Here is a 26,639-nt window from a genome sequence, read left to right as displayed (position 1 = left end):
AGATCAAGACCATCCTGGCTAACATGGTGAAACCCTGTCTCTACTAAAAATACAAAAAATTAGCCGGTGCCTGTAATCCCAGCTACTCGGGAGGCTGAGGCAGAATGGCGTGAATCCGGGAGGCGGAGCTTGCAGTGAGCCGAGATTGCGCCACTGCACTCCAGCCTGGGCGACAGAGCGAGACTCCGTCTCAAAAAAAAAAAAAAGAAACCTTGTGTTATCCAAATGTACTTCAGTCTGATTTACTCTTCTGATAGGTGGTCAGATTTTTTATTTTCAAACGTGCCAGGTACATTTCCCACTTTTGAATAACAGTAAAACCGGAAGAGGATGCTTTCACACATAATAAATGTTCCCCATCCTTTCTGAAATGCACCAAAGCAAAAAGCCTCTGAAGTCAAAAAATGAGACATAATTCCTTGCTCATTGCAGAAGACATGCAGGTGCCCCCTCCTTTACCCAATATCAAGAGACAGACGGCCGGGCAGGTGTAAGGCGGGTGGCGCTACAGCTGACATGGAGAAGAGTCTAAATCTGAAGACACTTTTCCACACTTAGGACAAGTTCTTCACTTTCATGCTTTATTGAAAGTAGAATATGAATCAAAGACAGGCATTGGTAAGCAGGTTATGTCTCTAAAATTACTTTTCGTTCAGAGCAGAATGTTGTCCCATCTACTTGATACAATCCTTTATGGACCAACGCATCTGGTATGAAATTCGAGCAAGGAAATATAACAGAACTTTATTCCCCTCCCACAACTATAAATCTCATATGTAAACATGATTTACTATTACTGCTACTAAACTTGTTCCATCTTTACTTGCCCCCTCCCACCCACCACCCCCCTTAAATATAAAATTGGAAGCATTTCCTTCAAGTCTGATGTCCATCAGTGCAATCTGCTTTATTTGACATAAGGCATTTGGGACAGTCACGTTTGAATGGATTTCTGCCTTTTGGAAGGGGCATGTAATGGTTTAATTCTTAAATCCACCTTTGCTTTAATGCCCTAACATGTCAAACTCCTCTTCCCCTCTGGTCATTTCTTAGCAGTCAGCAAGTATTCAAAGATTAATGTCCAAGAAGACCAGTACCTGGGAAAAGAAACACACGTGGAGGGATAGTTGTGAACTACAGATTAAAAGTTCATGGATTCCATTTACCAAGAACACATCATCAACAGGGAGCATCCAGTTTAATAAATGAACACAGCAGCACCTTGGTGTGGGAGGATAAGACAAAATACCAGCAGACTCCAGGCTCTCCGCTAAATCACATTTCTGTTGAAAGCCATGTGCTTCCTAAGTGTATCTTCACACAAACTAACCAGATTTTATTGATTCTTTCCTTTAATGACCATTTTTCTTTTTTGAGACAGTTTCACTCGTCGCCCAGGCTAGAATGCAGTGGTGCAATCCTGGCTCACTGCAACCTTCATCTCCCAGGTTCAAGCAATTCTCCTGCCTCAGCCTCCCAAGTAGCTGAGATTACAGGTGTGCGTCACCACGCCCGGCTAATTTTTGTATTTTTAGTAGAGATGGGGTTTCACCATGTTGGCCAGACTGGTCTCGAACTCCTGACCTCAAGTGACCCACCCATCTCGACCTCCCAAAGTGCTGGGATTACAGGCGTGAGCCACCATGCCCGGCCAATAACCATTTTTCATAAAGACATTTTTTGCTTTGTTTTGACCCCATCAGGAGTCCCTTTGTAGTGGGGTAACATGCAGACAACAAAGCTGCAGCAAGAGGAAGACTTTATTTTGGCCGGTAGATTTGTCTCTCATTTGCTTTAGCAAGGAATACCTGGTATGTGATTCAAAGTCATTCCTTAGCAAAATCACAATCTGCCAGGGGGCTTCTGGAGCGGCTCACAAAGAACCAAGACAGCAACAGGAAAATCCGAAAACGTCAGAGGTCTGTATTTGATGACTTCTTGAATATTATCAGTGTGCACAACTACATGGCCCAGATGTAGTACGAGCACCACCGTGTCTCCTCTTCAAGTAATAATCCAACAAATGCCTTAATGCTAAGTGATTAATTAAATCTTTTCACTGGACCTGATAAAACCTGACAAATTCTTGTACCACTAATTCTTAATAGTTACACACAAACTGTTTTGCTCTAGGAGGGAACTTGATAGGAAGAACTGGGAAAAGGTTAAAAATAAATCTTGAAATGCCACTAGCTAATTTCCCAACCTCCCATAAAACGAGAAAGGGAAGGCCAAATGGACATCCAGCAAGAAACAGTTCTAACACACAGGCCCCAGCTGAGGCCCCATCTGAGGCCTGAGTGTTGAAAAAGATAATGAAGAAGCTTGAGTAAGAAATGCATTTAACTAAAATTAATTTCAGTCATGAGACTCAGATTGGATTAAAATTTAAAATCAAATTATAGCCTTCGCTTTAACAGAAAATTACAGGATGACTCTGACATTCATGAACAAAACATGACAAATGTAACTTACCTTTAAACCCTTCTTCTGGCATACAAACTGAAAAAAAGAAAAAAAAATAATTCCAAATTGAAAAGATTGTCGTGACAGACAGTAATAAGATCACTTCAATGCTTAAAGACAAAAGTTTAAAATAACTTCTGATTACCTTAGTCACCTGTAATAATCATCTTTGAAGTTAACGGATGTTATTAATCTCAGAACAATCTTTGTTTCTGTTTTTATCAAAGCAATACGTATGCATCATTTAAAAAGTCAAATACTGACAGGACAAGGTTTGTAACTAGGGCACACCTTGTGCACGACTCTAGGAGTGGCCTGGGGGGAAGCCATGTAACTGACTCCTCCAGAGATGTGTCTCTCCCCTTCCTCCTCCCATTCCTAAGTTCTGGAAGAAGTCACTTTTGACTCACATAGCAGCTTCTTCTGGTATTTAGCCTATTTCTAAATAACATGCTTTTCATAATTTTATTTATTTATTTATTTATTTTTTTGAGAGGGAGTCTAGCTCTGTCACTCAGGCTGGAGTGCAGTGGCATGATCTCGGCTCACTGCAACCTCTGCTTCCTGGGTTCAAGCAATTCTCCGGCCTCAGCCTCCCAAGTAGCTGGGATTACAGGCGCCCGCCACCACGCCTGGCTAATTTTTGTATTTGTAGTAGAGACAGGGTTTCACCACGTTGGCCAGGCTGGTCTGGAACTCTTGACCTCAAGTGATCTGCCCACCATGGCCTCCCAAAGTGATGGGATTACAGGAGTGGGCCATCGTGCCTGGCCTACTTCATAATTTTAGATAAAATCTAGTAAATTATTCAGTGAGGGATACAAACAGCTGTTTTACCGCTTACATAGCACCCACCCCTGACCCATCCTCCTGATGAAGTGGTGTTTGTTGTTGTTAAGCCAGTCTCCAGCGCTGGCATTACTTTTTACGCCATTAATACTGGTCAATACTACGTGGTATGACTTGGTCTTTCTGGGCTTGGTAACTACTGAATTACTGATGTGGTAACTACTGAATTACCGATGAGCTTCATTTCTTATTTATCTCCAATTCACGTGTAAATTCTTAAAGACCTGTAACCTCTTGAAGACAGTCATCATCCCTTCCACTTTTCCTTGTGGCATCCCTTCCTGAAGCTCGCATCCTACCACTCCAATATGGATCAGGTGTCTTCGCTGCCTGCTGAAGAACAGCAGTTCTGAGACTTCCCTTCACCATCTTCTAGGGCATCTTATCGTAGGCTGATCCCCTATTTACTGGGTCCACTGTTGATTTCTTTCTTGATTTAATGTTTAAGAAGAACACATCCTCACACAGTATCATGGCAGATGGTGCATGACAGATCAATCTTTTGAGGCCTTGAATATGCTCAAGGGGCCATCAGATGTGAGGGTTACAGGCTTCTAGATTGGAACTCGCTTTCCCTCAGGATCTTGTGGGCACTGCTCGATTATCTCGTCTTCCTGACTTCATCCTGTGAATCTGACTGGCTTTCCCTCCTACTTCTAGATGCTTTCATGACCCTCTTACCATTAGTTTTTTACTTACTACATCAAACCCAGGGTACAATCATTTTTTACATTTCCATGAACTCTTTTCTATGCTCCAAATGTTCCTTTTATATAGTTTCTCTTCCTATTGTTTGCTTTTTTTTTTTTTGCCATTATTTATAGGTTATTTTCCAGCTTTCTTATGCTTCCTATGCTATTTCCTCGACATACCTTGGTCCCAGGCTCTCATTCCTCAACTATCTGGCTGCTCATATCCACCTAGGTATGAGGTACTAAAAAGATTTCTGGGCCAGGCGCAGTAGCTCATGCCTGTAATCTCAGCACGTTGGGAGGCCAAGGCAGGCGGATCATGAGGTCAGGAGTTCCAGAGCAGCCTGAGCAACATAGTGAAACCCTGTCCCTACTAAAAATACAAAAATTAGCTGGGCATGGTGGCAGGTGCCTGCAGTCCCAGCTATTTGGGAGGCTGAGGCCGAAGAATCGCTTGAACCCAGGAACGAGACTCCATGTCAAAAAAATAAAAAATAAAAACCAAACATAATATTTGTACATATTTATGGGGAATAGGTGATATTTTGATACATGCATACAGTGTATAATGATCACATCAGGGTATTTAGTATATCCATCACCTTGAATATTATTTCTTCTTTTTTAAGACAGGGTCTCAATCTGTCACCCAGGCTTGAGTGTAGTGGCATGATCACAGCTCACTACAGCCTCCAACTCCCAGGCTAAAGCAATCCACCCACCTCAGCCTCCCAAGTATGTGAGACCACAGGTGCGAGCCACCATGCCTGGCTATTTTTTTAAATTTGTAGTAGAAACAGGGTCTCACTATGTTGCCCAGGTTGGTCCTGAACTCTTGGGTTCAAGTGATCCACTGTGCCCGGCCTATCACTTCTTTGTGTTGGGAACAGTGCATTATCTTTTCTTCTAGCTCTTTTGAAATATACAACATATCACCCTACTGTGCTACTGAATACAGAACTTAATTCTTTCTATCAAATTGTATATTTGTACCCATTAACCAACCTCCCTTCATATGGCCCCTTTCCCATCCACTCATAACTATCATTCTACAGCCAAAAGATCAGCTTTTTTAGCTCCTATGTATGAGTGAGAAAATACAGTATTGTCTTTCTGAGCCTGGCTTATTTCACTTAACGTAATGTCCTCCAGTTCCACCCATGTTGCTGCAAATGACAGGATTTCATTTTTTTTTTTTTTTTTTTTTTTTGAGACGGAGTCTCGCTCTGTCACCCAGGCTGGAGTGCAGCGGTGCAATCTCGGCTCACTGCAAGCTCCGCCTCCCGGGTTCACGCCATTCTCCTGCCTCAGCCTCTCCAAGTAGCTGGGACTACAGGCGCCTGCCACCACGCCCGGCTAATTTTTTTGTATTTTTAGTAGAGACGGGGTTTCACCGTGGTCTCGATCTCCTGACCTCGTGATCCGCCCGCCTCAGCTTCCCACAGTGCTGGGATTACAAGCGTGAGCCACCGGGCCTGGCCGATTTCATTTTTTTAATGGCTGAATAATAGTATCCCATTGTATGTCTACATATAAACATAACATATCAATGCATCTACTGATGGACATGTAGGTTGATTCCATACCTTGGCTGTTGTGAACAGTGCTGCAATAAACATGAGAGTGCAGATATCCTTTTGATATACTGATTTCTTTTCCTTTGGATAAATACCACTAGTGGGATTGCTGGATCATATGGTAGTTATATTTTTAGTTTTTTGAGAAACTTCCATACTGTTTTCCATAATGGCTGTACTAATTTACATTCCTACCAAAAGTGTGTAAGAATTCCCTTTTCTCTGCATCCTAGCTACATGTTATTGTCTTTTTGATAATAGCCATGCTAACTGATAAGATGGTATCTCACTGTGATTTTGATTTGCATTTCCCTGACGATGCTGAGCATCTTTCATACACCTGTTGGCCATGTTTATGTCTTCTTTTGAGAAATGTCTATTCAGGTCTTTTGCTTACTGTTTAATGAGATTATATTTTCTCCCATTCTACAGGTTGTCTCTTCAACTCTTCTCATTATTTCCTTTGCTGTGCAGAAGCTTTTTAGTTTAACATAGTCCATTTGGTTATTTTTGGTTTTGTTCTCTGTGCTTTGAGGTCTCAGCTAAAATCTCTGTCTAGACCAATGTTTGACAGCATTTCCCCCATATTGAATTCTAGCAATTTCATAGTTTCAAGTCTTACATTTAAGTCTTTAATCCATTTTGAGTTGATTTTAATATATAGTGAGAGACAGAGGTCTAGTCTCATTTTTCTGTATATGGATATCCAGTTTTCCCAGCAAAATTTAGTGAAGAGGGTGCCCTTTCCCCAGTGTATGTTCTTGGTGCCTTTGTCATAAATTAGTTAGCTGTAAATACATGAATTTATTTTTGGGTTCTTTATTCTGTTCCATTGTCCTATGTTTTTATACCAATACCATGCTGTTTAGGTTACCATAGCTTTGTAGTGTATTTTGAAACCGGTAGCATGATGCCTCCAGCTTTGTTCTTTTTGCTGAGGATTGATTTGGCTATTCAGGGTCTTTTGTGGTTCCATACGAATTTTAGGATTGTGTTTTTCTATTTCTGTGAGGAATGTCATTGGTATTTGGACAGGAATTGCATTTAATCTGCAGGTTATTTTGGGTAATATGGTCATTTTAACAATATTAATTCTGATCCATGAGCACAGGATGTCTTTCCATTTGTTTGTGTCTTTCAATTTCTTACATTAGTGTTTTGTAGTTTTCCTTATAGAGAGAGGTCTTTCACCTTCTCTGTTAAATTTATTCCTAGGTATTTAATCTTACTTTTTTTGTAGCTATTATTATTGGAATTGTTTTCTTTTTTTTTTTTTTTTTTTTTTTTTTGAGATGGAGTCTCTCTGTCATCCAGGCTAGAGAGTGCAGTGCTGCGATCTTGGCTCACTGCACCTGCTGGGTTCAAGCAATTCTCCTGCCTCAGCCTCCCTAGTAACTGGGATTACAGCATGCGCTACCACGCTGGCTAATTTTTGTAATTTTAGTAGAGACGGGGTTTCGCCATGTTGGCCAGGCTGGTCACGAACTCCTGACTTCAACTGCTCCACTTGCCTCGCCCTCCCAAAGTGCTAGGATTACAGGCATGAGCCACTGCGCCCAGCTGCTTTCTTGATTTCTTTTTCGGCTGGTTCTTATTGGTGTATAGTAATGCTGCTAATTTTTGTATGTTGATTTTTGTTAGGCGAACATGATAATCACTACACTACAGAAACTCACTTTGTACACTGATTTTTGTATTCTGCAATTTTACTGAATGTTTATCAGTTGTCGTAAGAGTGTTTTGGTGGCGTCTTTAGGTTTTTCTACATATATAAGATCATGTCAGCCTGGCATGGTGGCTCATGTCTGTAATCATAGCATTTTGGGAGGCCCAGGTGGCCGGATCACAGGGGGCCAGGAGTTCGGGACCAGCCTGGCCAATATGGGAAATCCTCATCTCTAGTAAAAATACAAAAATTAGCTGGGTGTCATGGCACGTGCCTGTAGTCCCAGTTACTCAGGAGTCTGAGGCACAAGAATTGCTTGAACCCAGAAGTGGTGGTTGCAGTGAGCTGAGATGGTGCCACTGCACTCCAGCCTCGGCAACAGAGACTCTGGTTTTTTTTGTTTTTGTTTTTGTTTTAAAAGCATGTCATTTGCAAAGAGGGACCATTTGACTTCCTCTTTTCCAATTTTGCATGCTTTTTACTTATTTATATTACCTAATTGCTCTTGCTAGGACTTCCAATACTATGTTGAATAAGAGTGGTGAAAATGGCTCTCCTTGTCTATTTCAGTTCTTAGAGGAAAGGCTTTAAGCTTTTTGCCATTAGGTATGATGTCAGCTGTGGGTTTCTCACATATGGCCTTTATTATATTGAGGTATGTTCCTTCTGTACTTAATTTGTTGAGAGTTTTTACCATGAAGGGATGTTGAATTTTATCAAATGCTTTTTGTCTATTAAGATGATCATATGATTTTTGTCTTTCATTCTGCTGATGTGATGTATTGATTTGCATATGTTGAACCATCCTTGCACGCCTGGGAGAAATCTCACTTGATCATACAGAACCAGACTTTTTACATCCATTGGTTATTTTCTTGACTATTTTCCCTGGAGAGAAATCCTTTCCCACCTGGAGGAGGGTAAGTAATGGGCTGCCCAAATTTGAGCAAAGGGCTAAGAGATGGTCTCCTATTTGGTATAGGCTTCGTTCCCACCTTTCTAGTTTAATTTTTCCAAGTGTGGAAACACGTAATTCTGGGTGCCCATCTGAGGTCCAGGTGGAGATAGGGAAGTGACAAGGATGTGAAGGGTAGGGAGTTGTCTAACTGCTTCTTATACAGTTTTCCAAACAAGTATCGTGTTGTCTTGTTTTTAGGCTCACAATTCATTCCCACCTTCAGAGGTACCTGGCCTCTAATTTGTGTGTGCCTGTCTGGGGCACTGCAATTTGACTTATCTTTGCTTCTTGTTGACTTCCTCCATAGGCAGAGCTCACATTTATTTCAATTTCCTCAGGTTAGCTTTCCAAGTTTTTGTAGATATCTTTCCCTCCTTTCTATGATCTTTTAAGACAATGTATTCTACTGTAACAACACGTGGAAGCTTTTTTCAAGGTTCAAAGTAAAAGCATTGTACACTAAAGCTTCAATATCTAAAATCCCACCTCCGTCTAACACCTAATCAGCAGATTCCTAAAACAAATTCATCTTTACCTTGCATGACATCATCCATTGCAGCATAATCTGCAATTGGTTCATCAGCCTAGAAAACAAATGAAGACAATTCAAAACCACAAGGGAGTGGGAGCCTGAAATTTGAAGTATGGCCCATGATTCAACTACTGATACTGCTACAAGACACAAACACACTGTCCGGTAGAGAACTCAGTTTGAGCCACAGCCAGCGGTGTCCAGGTTTAACAGTGGATGCCCTGCTGGCTATGGGTCTAGAGTCAACACCTCAGAAATGGTATACCGTGTGTGAAGAGGAAAGGCAGAGGGGACTATTTTCCCATTCTTAAAGACACCTTTAGACATGGAAATGTTTAGACACCCTGGGGTTACTAAAGACTGTTTAAACCAATGTGAGCTAAGATACTGGTAGTCGCAGTGAGGGGTACAAATAAAAAGTTAGACTGGTCCTCTCAGAATACCAATCAGGTTAAAATTATACTTTTGTCCCACTTCACCAGCAAGAACAAGATACCCATTTCCTTTTTAGGAGGAAGCTTATGATATCTGAGCTTATGATGAGGTTAGCTGCACGGATAATGAGGCCAATGACCAGTACAGACTCTAGCTGCCCATGTGAAGTACAAACCGTTCAACAATACAGGCTGTTTTAGGACTTCAGACAGGATCATCAGGATCTAGCAACTCAATGTGTTTTCAAAACCATTTCAAAGAACCTATACTTCCAGGAAATGCAGAATGTTAAACAGAGGGAGGGGTTAGGTGGTGGGATGAGGGGTGTGTGTGCATGGATGGGGTAGACAGGGGTCTGCCTCATCATTCCAGGGCCTAACTTTATCACACCAGAACTGGGGCTCCAAGGTTTGAAAAGTATACATTTCACAGTTCAAAATAAAAAACCTGAACAATGATTCTACCACACGATGTGGTGGTATTTGGCACAGTAGGGATTCTTTTGGTCAAGAAGAAACAAAAGAGGCAATGGGAAGCAACTAAGTTAGGCCCTTAGGGAGGGCAGAATTGGGCAAATGAGGCTGGTTCAATGACTTTTCTTTCTTTTTGAGACGGAGTCTCCCTCTGTTGCCCAAGCTGGAGTGCAGTGGTGCGATCTCGGCTCACTGCAACCTCCACCTCCCGAGTTCACACCATTCTCCTGTCTCAGCCTCCCAAGTAGCTGGGATCACAGGTGCCCACCACCACGCTTGGCGAATTTTCTTGTATTTTTAGTAGAGATGGGGTTTCACCATGCTGGCCACGCTGGTCTCGAACTCCTGACCTCGTGATCCGCCCACCTCAACCTCCCAAAGTGTTGGAATTACAGGCGTGAGCCACCGCGCCCAGTGAAAGTAGGGGCTTCTAAGACACTGTCAAAGAAAAGACACTGTCAAAGAAAAGTCACTGAGGCCTGGTGCAGTGGCTCACGCGTGTAATCCCAGCACTTTGGGAGGTGAGGCGGGCAGATCACCTGAGGTCAGGAGTTCAAGACCAGCCTGGCCAACATGGTGAAACCCTGTCTCTACTAAAAATACAAAAAATTGGCCGGGTGTGGTGGCACACGCCTGTAATCCCAGATACTCGGGAGGCCGAGGCAAGAGAACTGCTTGAACCTGGGAGGCAGAGGTTGCAGTGAGCCGAGATTGTGCCACTGCACTCCAGCCTGGGCAACACAGCAAGACTCCATCTCAAAAAAAAAAAAAAAAAAAAAAAAAAAAGAAGCCCCTACTTTCCACATCCACTAAATCCAAAACCAATTTCCATGCTTGGATAGAATCCCATTAAGTCGTGTATTTTGACTGTTGTGACAGAACCTCGTGTTTTAACCCTTGTTTCCTAGCTTGGCTGGCTAGCACTTTTGAACCAAAAGGAAAAGAGGAGATACTTTAATACTATGATGTATGGTTAAGGAATTCTGCTGAACTGGAAGTTAGAGAAAAGGTTACAGAGGAGGCCGAATCTACTTTTAACTAAGAAAAACTATGAAAATCTCAGCAGAGATAGATTTTAAAGTATAAAATAAGTTACTATTTGCACCGGTCACAAGTCTATCTTCTACCTATTTTTTGCTTTTTTTTTTCTGTGGGGGCAGCATTTCAAATTAAGTTGCAGACATCAGTATCATTAGTGTGGTTTTAAGAACAGATCCATCTAGTCCAAAAAAAGGAAAAAAAAAAAAAAAAAAAGCTGGGCGGGGGGGGTTGGAGGGAGGGGACACCACAGAAACTTTGTGACCTGAGACCAGATCACTCAGCTTTCCCCTTTGGAATGACAGTAAATCCTCAGTGTTCAGAGGGCCACAACCCAATATCACTCCCTTCCTCCCAGTCTGAGGGGAATGAAAACTAGATCTGTATCTGGAGAAGAATGGGGGCCCTTGTGACAGAAAATCAAACGGGAAAAATCAGGTGTGGAGCTTAGCAGTTGGGTGAGTGGGATTTATACCACTGCCCTGCCCTACCAGGGAACAGGAAAGTAATGATGTACCCTGATCCCACAAAGGCATAGAAACTGATCTAGGAGATCCAGGAAAGGCCAAGGAAAGCCTTCACTTTCACCTTCTCAGGGTACTGGCAGTTGCTGATGCTGTGGCGTAACATCACCTACTATAACACACAAGAACAAGATATGATGATGTCCTGACCTCCTCTAAGTCTCCTGGGGCTCAGCCAGAGCTGGGCTGAGCTGCAAAAACCCATAGCAGTCATTTACCACTACCCTCTGCTAAAGACCCAAGGCATTCTTTAACCACCATTTCACACAGTTTACACATAGTTATGTAACATGTAAAACCTTGAGTTCTTCAGCTAAGGAGCTGTTTACTTACCTTCAATAAAATGACAGATTCAGGAATGACGCCAAGGGTGCCTAGGGTGGCACAGTCATCACTTAAAATCTTTCCATCGATCGACAAATTCTGGTCAAAAGGAGCAACTGAAAATGCATGCATGATCTGTGCCAATATAAAAGAGACAAAGTCCATATAATGCAAAATGCTAAGACTTATACCCTATTTAAATAAATTATGCAAGGATTCTTAAAAAAAAAACAAAAAGGCTTCAGAGTACAAAACCACTATTGCTTACAGTCAGCCTACTTGTTATACTCCTACTGAGGCTATCGTCCCTATATATCCAGGAACATCCTTAAGAGGTCTGGTAGAGTATTAGGAAACAATTACACATATAGATGCGCTTGTTCCTTACCTTACCAGCTTCCAAGGATGGAGGTGTGGGGAAATAAAATGAGTAAAAAGTGGGGCTGGGCTGATGGCTACTCTGAGGCTTGGGCAAGGTCATCACTGTCACCTGATCTTTCCTAGGCCCCATATCCTTTCATCAACAAGTCCAAATTCTTTCTTTTCTTTTTTTTTTTTTTTTGGTTGAGACAGGGTCTCACTCTGTCACCCAGGCTGGAGTGCAGTGGCGTGATCATGGCTCATTGCAGCCTTGAACTCCCAGGCTCAAGGGATCTTCCCACCTAAGCCTTCTGAGTAGCTGAGACTACAGATATGTGCCACCATATCTGGCTGATTTTTTTTTTTTTTTTTTTTGTAGACATGAGGTCTTGCTATGTTGCCCAGGCTGGTCTCAAACTCTTAGACTCAAGCAATCCTCCCAGCTTAGCCTCCCGAAGTGCAAAGATTACAGGCATGAGCCACTGCACCTGGCCCAAAATTCTTTCTTAAAACCATCTTTAAATTCTCTCTTTTGTTCTTATTCCTTTAGCAAATGGCCTGGGGTATATAATTCAGACTTTGGAACTGTCACATATTCTTAGACTGAGTTTTGTCTCTAGGAAGCAAAATATGAATTTCTCAAGGGTAGGCACTGTATGCCCCACCCCAGTTCTGGCCAAGTGTTAAAAATTAAATACGGCTGGGTGCAGTGGCTCACGCCTGTAATCCCAACACTTTGGGAGGCCGAGGCGGATGGATCACCTGAGGTCAGGAGTTTGAGACCAGCCTAACATGGTGAAACCCCGTCTCTACTAAAAATACAAAATTAGCTGGGCGTGGTGGCGCATGCCTGTAATCTCAGCTACTCAAGAGGCTGAGGCCAGAGAATTGCTTGAACCCAGGAGATGGAGGTTGTGGTGAGCTGAGATCGCGCCATTGCACTCCAGCCTGTACGACAAGAGCAAAACTCCCATCTCAAAAAAAAAAAAAAAAAAAAAAAATTAAATACATTCCAGATGAGTGTGGTGGCTCATGCTTGTAATATCAGCACTTTGGGAGGCTGAGGCAGGTGGATCACCTGAGGTCAGGAGTTCAAGACCAGCCTGGCCAACATGGCAAAACCCTATCTCTACTAAAAATACAAAAATTAGATGGGAGTAGTGCCATGCACCTTTAATCCTAGCTACTTGGGAGGCTGAGGCAGGAGAATCACTTGAACCCGGGAAGCAGAGGTTGCAGTAAGCCGAGATTACACCACTGCACTCCAGCCTGGGTGAAAGAGCAAGACATTGTCTCAAAAATAAATCATACATACATTCCAAAATACTGGTATACATAATATTTAAATGTTTTTACAAATTCCGAAAGGTTTGTTTTTTAAATTTTATCATTTCTGGGTCACGTTTACCTCTGGAGGGCAAGTAGAAGTTGGGCTCAGAGAGGCAAACACAGGTAACCTTCAATGACACTGTTTTAATTCTTAACTCAGTAGACAAGTTCAAGAATATTCATATTAGTATGCTTTTTAACTTACCCATAAAATGCATGCTTTACATGTATCTTATATTACACCAACACCCATGATGTCATGGGAAAACCATTCTGCCCTTTCCTGCACTCTATTCTTTGGATGTGGAAAGACAAAATGAGCCTCACAAATCAACCCTGAACTGTGTGTGTAACAGGGCCCAAGAGCTTGACAGGCCAGGGTGATGGGGACCAGAAAAGTGATTTTAATAATGGCACCAAAGACAAATAAGAACAAGGATAACAGCACTGGCCTCCTCCCTAACTGCTGGGACAGAATCTTACCTGGATTTTTCAAAAGAACATTAGGGCCCGAAAAGCAGGCAGGGATGGACTAGCCAGAGATCTGTGGCTAGCAATGAAAAGTGCACTGGCATCATCAATGGTCTTCATGAAGCAATAAGCAGGAGTACTGACAGGACAGTTCTATCCAAGCCAGCTCAGCATGCAAACATCAAGCACAGGCATATCCAGCCCTACACCAGCAAATGTTCCGGAACCATGAAGATCGAGCAGAGCTACGGTGGATGTGTGTGATGCTATAACTTAACATGGATAATGTCACAGCTGCTGGACTGTAGAAATGCTTGTTCATGCCCCTAAATGCTAAGTGTTTTGTACTACCCTATAAAACTGGACAAATAGCAAATACCACACAAGTGCCACAACTGAGGGGCTGACGTTCACATATTATATTCTGAGAACGGACAAGGACATTGAGACGCCGTCAACAACTAATGAAGCATTTATTAAGAAGCTACCGTGTGTCAAGTACTGTTCTAGGTGTTGATAATACAAAAGTGAATAATCCCGCCCTGGAGGGGTTCCCAGGAGTGAGGTCAAAACAAAGTTGTTAGGATGGTAGCAGAAGGTATGTGCAGGATATAGCGAGCACAGGGGGACAGTCAGTTCCATGAAAGGAGCCAAGACAGGTTTCACAGAAGAGTCAATATGAAAGATGAACACATGCTTCTAGTGGGAAGATGGAACAGGCCAACCGAGGCAGGGAGGCCTACAGTAAAATAATCCTTAAACTCTAAGTGCTAGGAGAATGCTTGAGTATAAAGAACATGATACAGGTCTGCTTAACAAGTAGATGTGCCATTCCTGGTCTATGGAGCTTAACAGGAGCCATGAAAACTCTGTTGCTATCAGGGAATGGCTCTCCTCTGCTTGTGATGGTGTGTGGGGCTGAAAAAAGAAAATACAGAAGCAATCGCCTCAGCTGCCAGCCATTTCACCTCTGTGCCAAAATATTCTACTTTCTCAGGCAGGCAATACCACCCACCCACTAAAGATCTATCTATGGGAAAATGAAATAAATAATACAACTAAACACTGCACATCTTTTGAGAAAGGAGATGAACAAATTGTACTTCATTAACCTCATGGGATCAAAGGTGGATGAATTACTGATTAGACACAGCAAGGTTTGTAACGTTTCAAGCAAACCTTATAAACTCTGATGCTATCCACACTGCCAGGCAAATAGGCTCACATCTAGTTGAAGCTTTACAAGCTCCCACCACTATGTAGTGAGGGGAAAGACCTTCCACTGCCTTTTCTTTGACTCTGTTTGGCCCACAGTGGTCCCTGAAGCAAGAGTGGGAGATGAGAGAGCCATTCAGGAAGAGCACCTCTGGGGGCTGTGTGAACAGCTGCCATCTTCGGGCAGGTACATGCTCTCAGATGGAAGGGTTAATTCTGCTGACTTCTGGTTTATTCTTCAAAAATTGTAGTCCATAATAAAAGCAGCACAGGCTTTAAAAAATGTCTTTATGCACAGGGGCTCTTTCTGTAATTTAAAGGTTTTGAATGTTTGAAGTTTCCCAATGACAGGCAGAAAGCCAGTGATAGAAACAAGGTTTCTTAGATGTAAAAGGTACAATAACAGAGTAAAGATATTATGCCAACACACTTATTTTCAGAGCCATGGGTTCAACCAAGGGAAATACTGTTGTTAGGACAATCTGGAATACATAACACCCTCAAAGGAGGCCTGTACTTTTGCCTCAGTTACAATGATAAATATCAGCAACAAGAAAAATGTGTAACCAGTAAACTATGCCACATAAAAGTAGCAAAGGAGGAAATTTGGTCAACTTTTTGGATATCTATCAGTGACTGAAACAGATTAGGGGCCAGATTTTTTCATGGACATCTTGAATTTATCAGTTCCTTCTGCCTAGGGTTTGAGATTTACCACTGGAATGCTTATTTATAGTACTTCAGTATCGATACAAAGAAATAACAGTATCATGAAACCATTTCATAATGCCTGCACTACAGCCGTGGAACTGATTTGTAAAGCAATGCATGCTTTGGGGGGGATGGAGAGGACATATCTAAAATAAATCTATATCACAATTTGGAACACATCACTGGATAAAGAAAGGTAAAGATAATTTTAAAACTCTTTCAAGGCCGGGCGCGGTGGCTCACACCTGTAATCTCAGCACTTTGGGAGGCTGAGGCGGGTGGAAAACGAGGTAAGGAGTTTAAGACCAGCCTGGCCAAGATGGTGAAACCCTGTCTCTACTAAAAATACAAAAATTGGCTGGGTGTGGTGGCACGGACCTGTAATCCCAGCTACTCAGGAGGCTGAGGCAGAGAACCGCTTGAACCTGGGAGGCGGAAGTTGCAGTGAGCCAAGACAGCACCACTGCACTCCAGCCTGGGCGATAGAGTGAGGCTCCGTCTCACAAAAAAAAAACCACAAAACAACAAAAAAAACCCTCTATCAAACAGATTTATCTGCCACCAAAAATACTGTGACAGCCTAGTGAATAAGCAAACACTAATCGCTAATAATAAGCTGCCTTTTATCTCCCATTAAATTTCACAGCAGTTCCTGGTAACAGGCACCGATACCTATTAAGTGGTCAAAGAAAAGCATACAGCACAATAAAGTGAGAGAACAGTTACCCTGGCACAACCTTGACATGTGACAAATTAAGTGGTTCTCAATGTTTCTCATTATTGGAAAGCTATTGCAGAACCAGCCCAAGTTTCCAGAATCCAAAATTCACTTTCATCTTCACAAAAAGATTTTTGGCTATTTTGAAAACTTTAAGTCTTTTGGAAAAAGCACAGATACATACATATATGTAAATACAGGTGGAAAGCAGGAATTCATAAAGGCCTTCTTAAGTCCAGAGCAAACTTGAACAAATGTTTTCCTCACCTGAATTTTCAATTCTTTTAACGTCTGATTAGCAGAAACGAGAAGTGCTTTCTCACCACGAACTTTTCTATGTCGCATACTTCGGCGAATAACTTGTTTTTGATAGGCTATATAATTTTGATGGGATATCTTTTGCCGCTTTGTTCCACCATTGCTCTATAATGAAGATTGGAAATGAAGAAAGCACTGAAATTAAACATAATGTGACCCTTGCTCATGAAGTTTTTCAGGTAAACAAAAGCTGTTTACTTACTGGTCCCTTAACCATTTGAAATTCAATGTAAACAATGAGTAGAGACTAACAAGACTTTCTTGGCAGGCTCACATATAATTGATAAAAGAAAATAATGAGTAATACATACCTCTAAGTGCATGTAACCAGTTTAAATGTTTGTTACAAGAGACATTTAAGGTTTGGTGAGGGGGCTCACACCTACAATCCCAGGAGTTCAAGACCAGCCTAGGCAACATATTAAGACCCACCTCGACCAGAAATTAGCCAGGAGTGGTGGCATGAGCCTGTAGTCCCAGCTACTTGGAGGCTGAGGCAGGCGGATCATTTGAGCCCAGTAGTTCCAGGCTGCAGTGAGCTACATTCGCACCACTGGACTCCAGTCTGCTGACAGAGTGAGACTCTGTCTCTTTTATAAAAAAGATCTTACATCAGAAAAACATAATAAACTGAAAAACTTCAGGATTACAAAATTTAGTTCATGAACAACCTGAATTTTAAACATTTTCTTCTCTTCTTGAGAATGACATGGAAACTAAGTATAAACTGCTGTGAATTTAAAAATAAAACATTAATAAAAAAATCAAGCTTAATTTGACTAAAAACAAGACTTTACCACTTGTCCTAATGGCAAAATATACAGCCTCACTCATAAAATATTCTTGCAAAAATGTTATACCGGAATGTAATCAAACATTTATGCCCACCTTTCAATTTACAGAAACTGCAATATAGGGGATATAATAAATTAAAATAAGTAACATAAAGAAGCAATCAGCCAAATACAGAACATGGAACAATCTAAAAGAAATCAAACTGGTCCAAGTTCAATGTCAAGAAGGCAAAGAGCCGGGCATGGTGGCTCACGCCTGTAATCCCAACACTCTGGGAGGCTGAGGTGGGCAGATGACCTGAGGTCAGGAGTTCGAGACCAGCCTAATGTGAAGAAACCCCTGTCTCTACTAAAAATGCAAAATTAGCCAGGCATGGTGGCTCATGCCTGTAATCCCAGCTACTAGGGGGCTAAGGCAGGAGAATCGCTTGAACCTGGGAGGCAGAGGTTGTGGTGAGCCGAGATTGCACCACTGCACTCCAGCCTGGGCAACAAGAGCAAAACTCCGTCTCAAAAAAAGAAGAAGGGAAAGAAAGCGGGTGTGGAGGCAGAGTAACTGTTCCAAATTCTAAGTCTAAAGTGATACAAACAACACATATCCTGATTACATACTGGTTTGAGAGGAAAAAACTGTTCAAGACATATCTGAGTATGGGTATTAGAGGACATTAGGGAGTTTTCGTTAGTTTTCTTATTTATGAGCACATTATTAGTATTAGGTAGGACATTGTCTTTATTTTTAGAGGGGAAATGTCATGATGGCCATGACTACCTAAAGGTGCTGTATAAAGGATGCCCCTGGGTGTGCATGATACATGCGGCGGTACCAGTCAAGAAAAAAATAATAGATGAGGACTAAATGTCCTCTACAGTACTCCTATTAATCCCTCATCAAGAGGTTAATGATCAAGATTCTTTTGCTTTTTGTACCAAAGGTGGTGGTGGTGGCCGGTGGGGGCGGTGGGGGATGGGGGGGAGGTGAGAGGCGCAGGGGAGATTCTTCTGCTAACCGGGCCAGGGAATAAAAGAAGCAGGATTTTTAAGAAAATCTTTTCATCTGGTTTAATTAAATCTGGATGAGGTAACCTCAAGGCCCTGGCTCTGGTTTCCACAGTTGTCACTGAGTGTCAGCCGTGTATAAGCAGAGCGGTTTAGCGGTCATTAAAGACAAAGATGCCACATACTCATTACTCATGGGCTCCACAGTTTACAAAGCAGAAGGTGATCAAGACCCAAACACAGAAGAGCATTTGTTCAGGGTGCCAACCACTAGCAAGACACTGCCTGAGGATAGTTTGGTTCTAGCCCTGAATCTACATAGGCAACTGAGTGATTCTAAGATTCATGAGAAAAAGTTAAGTGCACATGTGAGTTAAAAAAAAAAATAAAATGAAAGCTGATGAAACATTTTTCTCAGTCTCGACTGTTGAAAGTAAAGGTCAGGCTGGGCGTGGTGGCTCACGCCTGTAATCCTAGCACTTTGAGAGGCTGAGGCAGGCGGATCACAAGGTCTGGAGATTGAGACCATCCTGGCTAACACGGTGAAACCCTGTCTCTACTAAAAATACAAAAAATTAGCTGGGCATGGTGGCGGGCGCCTGTAGTCCCAGCTACTTGGGAGGCTGAGGCAGGAGAATGGCGTGAACCCGGGAGGCGGAGCTTGCAGTGAGCTGAGATCGCACCACTGCACTCCAGCCTGGGCAACAGGGCAAGACTCTGTCTCAAAAAAAAAAAAGAAAAGGTCAAATTGAACCCAAATTCTACAGTCAGGAATATAAAGAAAAATAACTACATGAACGTATAATTTTATTTTAAAAGTACAAAACACAACCAAAAAAAAAAAAACCCTGAGCATCAAGCAGACAGATTTTTTAATAACTCTGATTTTAAATGGATCTAAAGGCTTTTCCTGGAATTATTTCTTTCTTAATCTGGAGAATTTAAATCCAACTTAACTGACAAAAAAACCAGCCCACTGGTTTTAGAAGGCTTTCAATTACCTAAGTGATACCCAATACCGAGTATATTATTAACCTAAATTTTTAGATGAAGTCAAAGGAGTTGGGTTGATCTAGCTTAGAGAAAAGAGGAAAGGGGATTTGTTTATCTCCACTAAAGACAAGCATAAATGCATCATTTTTTATTACAGGGATTTAAAGCAGCAATGACAGAAGCTATCTATGTACTGAGATATGTGATGAGAAGGGTGACATTTTGAAAATGCTGAACATTTTTCAGGGACTATCTCTTCTTTTCCAAAGAGGAAGGTTACACTTGAGATTTTTTGTGAGCCAAAAATTTTTTGTGAGAAAGCAAAATGTAAAACATTTTAGAGTATTACAACATCCAAACAAGGAAAAGGAAGACAGAAGAAAATTATAAAGTATAAAAAATAATTACAGTATAAAAAGCAATGTTCCCCAACATTCTCTATCATATTTATAAACGTGCAATCTGTTGTCGTCCGCAACTAAGGAGAGTGATTCCACATCCACTTTGAAAAAATTGCTGTGGTCATGACCACAATGAATAAAACTAGACCATCAAAAAAAAGATAGCTTTCTAAAATCTAAATCACTTGAAAATGTAGATGGTTTTTCTAAACAACTCTTAGGGTGAAAAGCAAAGCTTAAAATAACAAACTAAAGACAGTAAGAACATCGTGTCAAGTTTAACAAACTAATTTACAAAGTTAACCAGAGAACAGAGAATTAGTGACAGCAGGCAATAAAAGATTTGATTCCCCCATCCTGGATTTCACAGCGAAACCCCGTCTCTACTAAAAAATACAAAAAATTAGCTGGGCGTGGTGGCGGGCGCCTGTAGTCCCAGTTACTGGGGAGCCTGAGGCAGGAGAATGGTGTGAACCTGGGAGGCGGAGCTTGCAGTGAACCGAGATGGCACCACTGCACTCCAGCCTGGACGACAGAGCAATACTTGATCTCAAAATAAAAAAATTTGATTCCCAACTGATTATTAAGCCATACTACCAAGTGGTAATAACTAAAACATACGGTACTGCCAGTCAAACAGACAAAAAAGAATGGAGTCCTGAATCGGCATGGATACGTACACCCATACACCCAAATGCATGTGCATGCACACGCGCGCGCACACACACACATGCATTCTTTTTTTTTTTTTTTTTTTTTTTTAAGATGGAGTCTCGCTCTGTCGCCCAAGCTGGAGTGCAGTGGCGCAATCTCGGCTTGCTGCAACCTCCACCTCCCAGGTTGAAGCGATTCTCCTACCTCAGCCTCCCCAGTACCTGGGATTACAGGCCCACACCACCACACCTAATTTTTGTATTTTGTATTTTTTTTTTTTTTTGAGGCGGAGTCTTGCTCTGTTGCCCAGGCTGGTGTGCAGTGGTGAGATCACGGTTCACTGCAAGCTCTGCCTCCTGAGTAGCTGGGACTACAGGCGCCCGCCACCACTCCCGGCTAATTTTTTGTATTTTTAGTAGAGACGGGGGTTTCACTGTGTTAGCCAGGATGGTCTCAATCTCCTGACCTCGTGATCCGCCCACCTCGGCCTCCCAAAGTGCTGGAATTACAGGTGTGAGCCACCGCGCCTGGTCTAATTTTTGTATTTTTATTTTTATTTTTTTATTTTTTTTGAGACGGAGTCTCACTCTGTCACCCAGGCTGGAGTGCAGTGGCATGATCTCAGCTCACTGCACGTTCTGCCTCCTGGGTTCATGCCATTCTCCTGCCTCAGCCTCCTGAGTAGCTGGGACTACAGGTGCCTGCCACCACGCCCGGCTAATTTTTTTTGTATTTTTAGTAGAGACAGGTTTCACTATGTTGGCCAGGCTGATGTCAAACTCTTGACCTCAAGTGATCCACCCGCCCCAGCCTTCCAAAGTGCTAGAATTACAGGCGTGAGCCATTGTGCCTGGCCACACACACACACACACACACACTTTTAATATATCAACTAAAAAGCACACAATCGAGTTTGCACAAATGTGGCTCGAAAGATGGCTTGTATAGACCACAGAGATGTCCCCACCACAGAGACGGGGACATGAAAACAGAGCTGAGAACAGGGTAAAGGGCGGCAGCAAAGTCATCTCTGCAAATGCTTGTGGAGACATATTAGCACTGAGTCAACTAATATGTCTCCACAAGCGTTTGCAGACATGACTTTGCTGCCCTTCTTTACCCTGTTCCTTATGCCAAGGAACACAAGATGTATATATGCACACAGAGTTTAATAAGGGCCTCACTTACTACAGAAAAATATCCCCTTTAAACTGAAAACCTGCATTCTCATCAAGTGTACAGATTTGGTTAGCACTGAAGCAAAGGGCCCTCCAGTGTTGACTGACTGAAATACAGATTGGGAAGGACAACTTCAAGAGTGGCTGATCACTGTCACAAACTGCATGATTTTGCTTCTTCACAGGTGTTTTGAGGTTATTTTATGAGTGCCAATAAGCCATGGAAAACAAATGCTGACATCCCTTTACACCAGTTGGGAAACCACAAGTAACATTTATTTTGGGCACACCAAGATACAAATCAAGATACAAGATACAAATCAAGACGGCTTTTCAGACTCTCTGAATCAATGTTAAAAATGAAGTATCAACGTGCAGGCAGGCCAACAAGCCCAGATACCTCTGCCCTGTCACAGATATTGCAGATGGCTATTATAACACTTGCATTCTTTCAGGGAGAACACCATCCATAATTTCACCACACTATTTTAGTAGTCAAGAAAGAAAACAAACAACTCATTTGTTAAAAATAAAACTTTGTGTAGAAAATCCATGAGTTTAAAGTAAAAAATATCCTCCAATGTGGGGGTCTGACTTTTTGAGAAGCTGAAACTTATCTCCACCTACATCAACCATATTCCCACGATTTCCTGTTCTCAAAAGACAATTTATGGGCCGGGTGCGGTGGCTCACGCCTATAATCCCAGCAGTTTGGAAGGCCAAGGCGGGAGGATCATGACGTCTGCAGGAGTTTGAGACCAGCCTAGGTGAAACCCCGTCTCCATTAAAGATACAAAAAATTAGCCAGGCATGGTGGCATGTGCCTGTAATCCCAGCTACTTGGGAGGCTGAGGCAGGAGAATCGCTTGAACCCAGGAGGTGGAGGTTGCAGCGAGCTGAGATTGTGCCACTGTACTCCAGCCTGGGTGACAAGGCTAGGATTCATCTCAAAAAAAAAAGGCCAGGTGCGGTGGCTCATGCCTGTAATCCCAGCACTTTGGGAGGCTGAGGTGGGCGGATCACGAGGTCAGGAGTTCGAGACCAGCCTGGCCAACGCAGTGAAACCCTGTCTCTACTAAAAATATAAAAAATTAGCCAGGTGTGGTGGTGGGCGCCTATAATCCCAGCTACTCAAGAGGCTGAGGCAGGAGAATGGTTTAAACCCAGGAGGTGGACGTTGCGGTGAGCTGAGATAGTGCCATTGCACTCTAGCACAGGCAATAGTGCGAGACTCCATCTCAAAAAAAAAAAAAAAAAAAAAGGAACCAATATCCCATATCCCATATACGGTACAGAGAGATGGCCAGGGGCTTCGAGTGGCTGCTCTATAAGAACAGCAGAAAGTATAACAATGAAAAGCAGCTTCAACACGTACTTGATTAAAATCTGGATCTTTTTCTCCATCTGGTTTAGCTTCTTCCTTGTCCTCCTCTGTTTCAGAACTACTCACATTCAGCTCCGGAGCCGAATCCTTCATCACCTGAATGTGCCAGGACAACAAAGAGAAGTAGGTCAGACCCTAGGAAGGCAGGCTATGGAGGATGTGGAGGCTGAGACCAGCAACCTTTCTCAAGAGGAGGAACACCTTTATCATGGTGGGATTATAGACTGGAGAGTGGATCAAGAATCAAGCCTTCTAGGTTTTCTATGCTCTTTTAACGTGTTAGTTTTTTACCCTATGACTTATTCTTGTAGTATTTAATGTGCTCACCATACATTTAAGAGGTCTCTGCAGAGCAGTTATTATTATCAGTCTTGTACAATGATGTTATTTTGCAGAAGTTCGAAGGTGCCTGACACCTTCCCGAGCACACTGATTGCCAAGCCTTTTCAAGTTCTCAAACTGTTCAAGTGGCAGGAGTCACATGCTCTTTAAGAATTGAGAAAATGAAAGATGGAAGAAGCGCTCTCTTGCAGAACACTATGAAATACTCTTATTAAACTGAATAATGAAACTACAGCTAAATTGGATAGTATTTTATGCCAGAGAACAAAAGATTTAAGAAAATTTTACAGGGAGAAACAGAGACATTTATACTCATTAACTTCATTTTCTCAGCAAATTAGGAAATGAAGGCCTTAGTTTATTTAGCTTGTAAAGCAGAACCCTCGGCCTCCAGAGCATAATTTTAAGTTACCCTTCTAAAACTTGTGTTTGGAAACAAGCATCAAATAAAATGTATTCCATTTTGTCTTTAATCCCAGAAAGCATGGAATTAAATAAATTAATAAGATAGCTAGAGATCTGGGTCAGGATCTACCCAAGAGCCACTCCTAATATAAAGAAAATGCTTGGAAATCCAATCCAAGCAAGTATTAACACCTCCACTTCCCAAATATATCCAATCGATTTCACCTATCCTTGCAGGTCAATGCAAGAGGCTCTAACTGACCTCTCTTATTCCTGTTATGCCCTCACAGCAATTCCAAACACTAAAGCCAGGGTGACTTTTTTTAAACTATAAATCAGATCATATCATGACCTTGCTTGAAACTCTCCAGGGGCTTATATCTACACTGGGAATAAACCCAAATCCTTGGTATGATGTATAAAACCTGATAGTGTATGGTCATTCATTCCGTATCATGATCCCTTCTTGGAATAAATTTCATTCTAGACCAGCAATAGCCGCTAGGGTAGCCATTAGCCACACGTAGCTATTTAACTTTAAATCAACTAAAACTAAATTCCTCAGTCACACTAGCCACGTCGAATGCTCCACAGCCACACATGGCCAATGACTACTGCAGTGCGTAGCACAGATACAGAACCTAGAACCTGTCCATCACCACAGGAAACTCTACTGGACGGTGCTGTTCTAGGTGCAATGGTTTTCACTCTGTTGCATAGGCACATTAGGCTTATCCTTTTGACTTTTGTTTCCTTTGTCTGGAAAACTTCCCGGGCTGCATCCCTGACAGTGAGGGTTTGGGTAAAAACAACTTCTCCAAGAGGCCTCTCCTGTCTACTCCCTGTCTCACACTAAGCTCCACTTGACCCTGCTAAATTTCCTTCAAAACAGTCATTTCTGTGTGAAATCATATGAATTTATACTTTATTCCTGATCTTCCTCACTAGGTGCCTATAATTTTGAGAGCAGATATTATACCTGCCTTCTTTATCACTGCATCCCCAGCACCAGGACCATTCCTGGAACACAGCTGACATTCAATAAATATCTATGTATCAATTAATAACAAACTAAATTCTCAATCACATAACTGTTCATTTTCAATTATTGTCCAATTTCAATTCTGATGCCAAACAGCTCTGAAGGAACAAAAATGCAATCCTAGGCAGACCCTCAGTGCAAATACAACAGCAAATCAAGTCAGAGAGCACGCTTGATCATTACTAGTCATCGCCACAAGAGGGACCAGTACCTTTTTATTATCCACAACTTTATGGACATAGATGGTGGCTTGAGTGTATTCACGCAGGTCCCTCTGCTGCTGACACAATAAGCCTTCTCTGCATTCTGGACAGAGTTCTTTGGGGAAAAAAAAAAAGGGAAAACAATAGTAGCTGAGGAATTATCGTTAAAGAATCAAAGATCTAAAAACATATGTCAAAGTTACTAGTGAATATTCATTAAACTCTTAGTAACATTTTCTTTTCTTGAGACAAGGTTTTGCTGTGTCACGCAGGCTGGGGTACAGTGGTATGAACATAGCTCACTGTAGCCTCAAACTTCTGGGCTCAAGTCATGCTCCTGACTCAGCCTCTCGGCGAGTAGCTCAGACTACAGATATGTGCTACATTTTTATTATTTTGTAGAGAGGTCTTGTTATGTTGCTCAGGCTGGTCTGAAACTCCTGGCCTTAAGCAGTCCTTCCACCGTAGTCTCTCAAAGTATTAGGATTACAGGTATGAGTTAGTGTGCTGGCCCAAACTCCTAATAATATTTTCTATTAACTGCTATATTCTATTACATGCAAATGATAAGGAAATCCATTTACTGTCCATAAATAAACGTACAAATAATGGGATGATTATAATGAGAGTTTCCACCTAGGGAGTTGGGACCGCCACATAATCTTTAACTTTAAGCAGACAACACTGACACACCCTTTCTTCTTAAAATGTCAGCTCTTAACTATAGAAACCAAAAGCAATATGAAAACTTACTAGGCTCAGAAATATACTGTGTTTCTGAAGGGTTTACATCTCCCACTTCGATTCTCGTGATTTTAATTACATGATCCACAACAAAGAGCTTTTGTATCATTTGCCACTCACTGGGCCATATGAGAGCTATACTGTGCAAAAAAAAACACAACATGCCTTAAGACACATGGAAATTAAGAGAATTAACATAATCCATTAGTCTGCTAAACCAAAACCATCAACACTAACATTTAATCCAAAGGAATTAGAGGGAAAAGATACATATCATCCACAAAGAATAGTTTTTCATACAAAGGAATGTTACCACAGCAGCGAAACTAAATGGACTGAAATTATATGAATCAACATGGTTAGATCTCAAAAACATAATTGAGTAAAATAAGTTGCAGAACTATAAATACAGTATGGTGCCATTTATATAAAAAGTTTTAAATATGCAAGACATTATGTGCGTGTATTTTTTTTTTTTTTTACAGAATACTTTCTGAGACAGATAAACTCTATATTCAGGACAGTGGTTACTGTGAGAGGAAGGGTGGGAGAAAGACAGAAGTAGCAACAGAAGGATAAGCAGTGTGGGGCCTTTAATCATATTTGAACCATTTAACTTTTAAACTGGTAACACACATTTGCTTATTGGTATATTTTCCTGAAAGTCTGACATTTGCAATAATAACAATGACAGGAAGAAAGAGAGGGAGGAAAGAGAAGAGAGATGGAGAGTGAGAGTGAGAGAGCAACAGGGAAGGAGGGACGCAGAGGGAGGGAGAGAAAGAAGAAGGAGAAAATGCAGAGAATATATAAACTTTGAACTCCCTTAAATGATGTTACAGTA

The 26,639-nt window shown here is 41.8% G+C and overlaps 1 protein-coding gene across 8 annotated transcripts in view; it reads right to left on the bottom strand.

Moving 5' to 3' along the window:
• Nucleotides 1–559: 559 nt before the first annotated feature.
• The window catches only part of USP48 (ubiquitin specific peptidase 48), a 117,959-nt gene continuing 91,879 nt past the window's right edge, over nt 560–26,639 (bottom strand). For 7 of the 8 annotated variants that reach the window (XM_063631649.1, XM_063631650.1, XM_055262444.2 and 4 more), the window contains 8 exons: nt 25,805–25,935; nt 25,060–25,166; nt 23,051–23,155; nt 16,606–16,761; nt 11,544–11,669; nt 8,744–8,792; nt 2,476–2,502; nt 560–1,097 (listed from right to left, as the gene is read on the bottom strand). In XM_063631649.1, coding sequence (XP_063487719.1) covers nt 1,075–1,097; nt 2,476–2,502; nt 8,744–8,792; nt 11,544–11,669; nt 16,606–16,761; nt 23,051–23,155; nt 25,060–25,166; nt 25,805–25,935 — 724 coding nt within the window. In that variant the 3' untranslated portion in view covers nt 560–1,074. The remainder of the gene's footprint in view (nt 1,098–2,475; nt 2,503–8,743; nt 8,793–11,543; nt 11,670–16,605; nt 16,762–23,050; nt 23,156–25,059; nt 25,167–25,804; nt 25,936–26,639) is intronic. The other variant, XM_063631648.1, reaches the window with a different exon arrangement.

The sequence above is a fragment of the Symphalangus syndactylus genome, chromosome 22 (assembly GCF_028878055.3).
Source record: "Symphalangus syndactylus isolate Jambi chromosome 22, NHGRI_mSymSyn1-v2.1_pri, whole genome shotgun sequence".
NCBI classification, from domain to species: domain Eukaryota; kingdom Metazoa; phylum Chordata; class Mammalia; order Primates; family Hylobatidae; genus Symphalangus; species Symphalangus syndactylus.
This window is presented reverse-complemented; position numbering and strand designations above follow the sequence as displayed.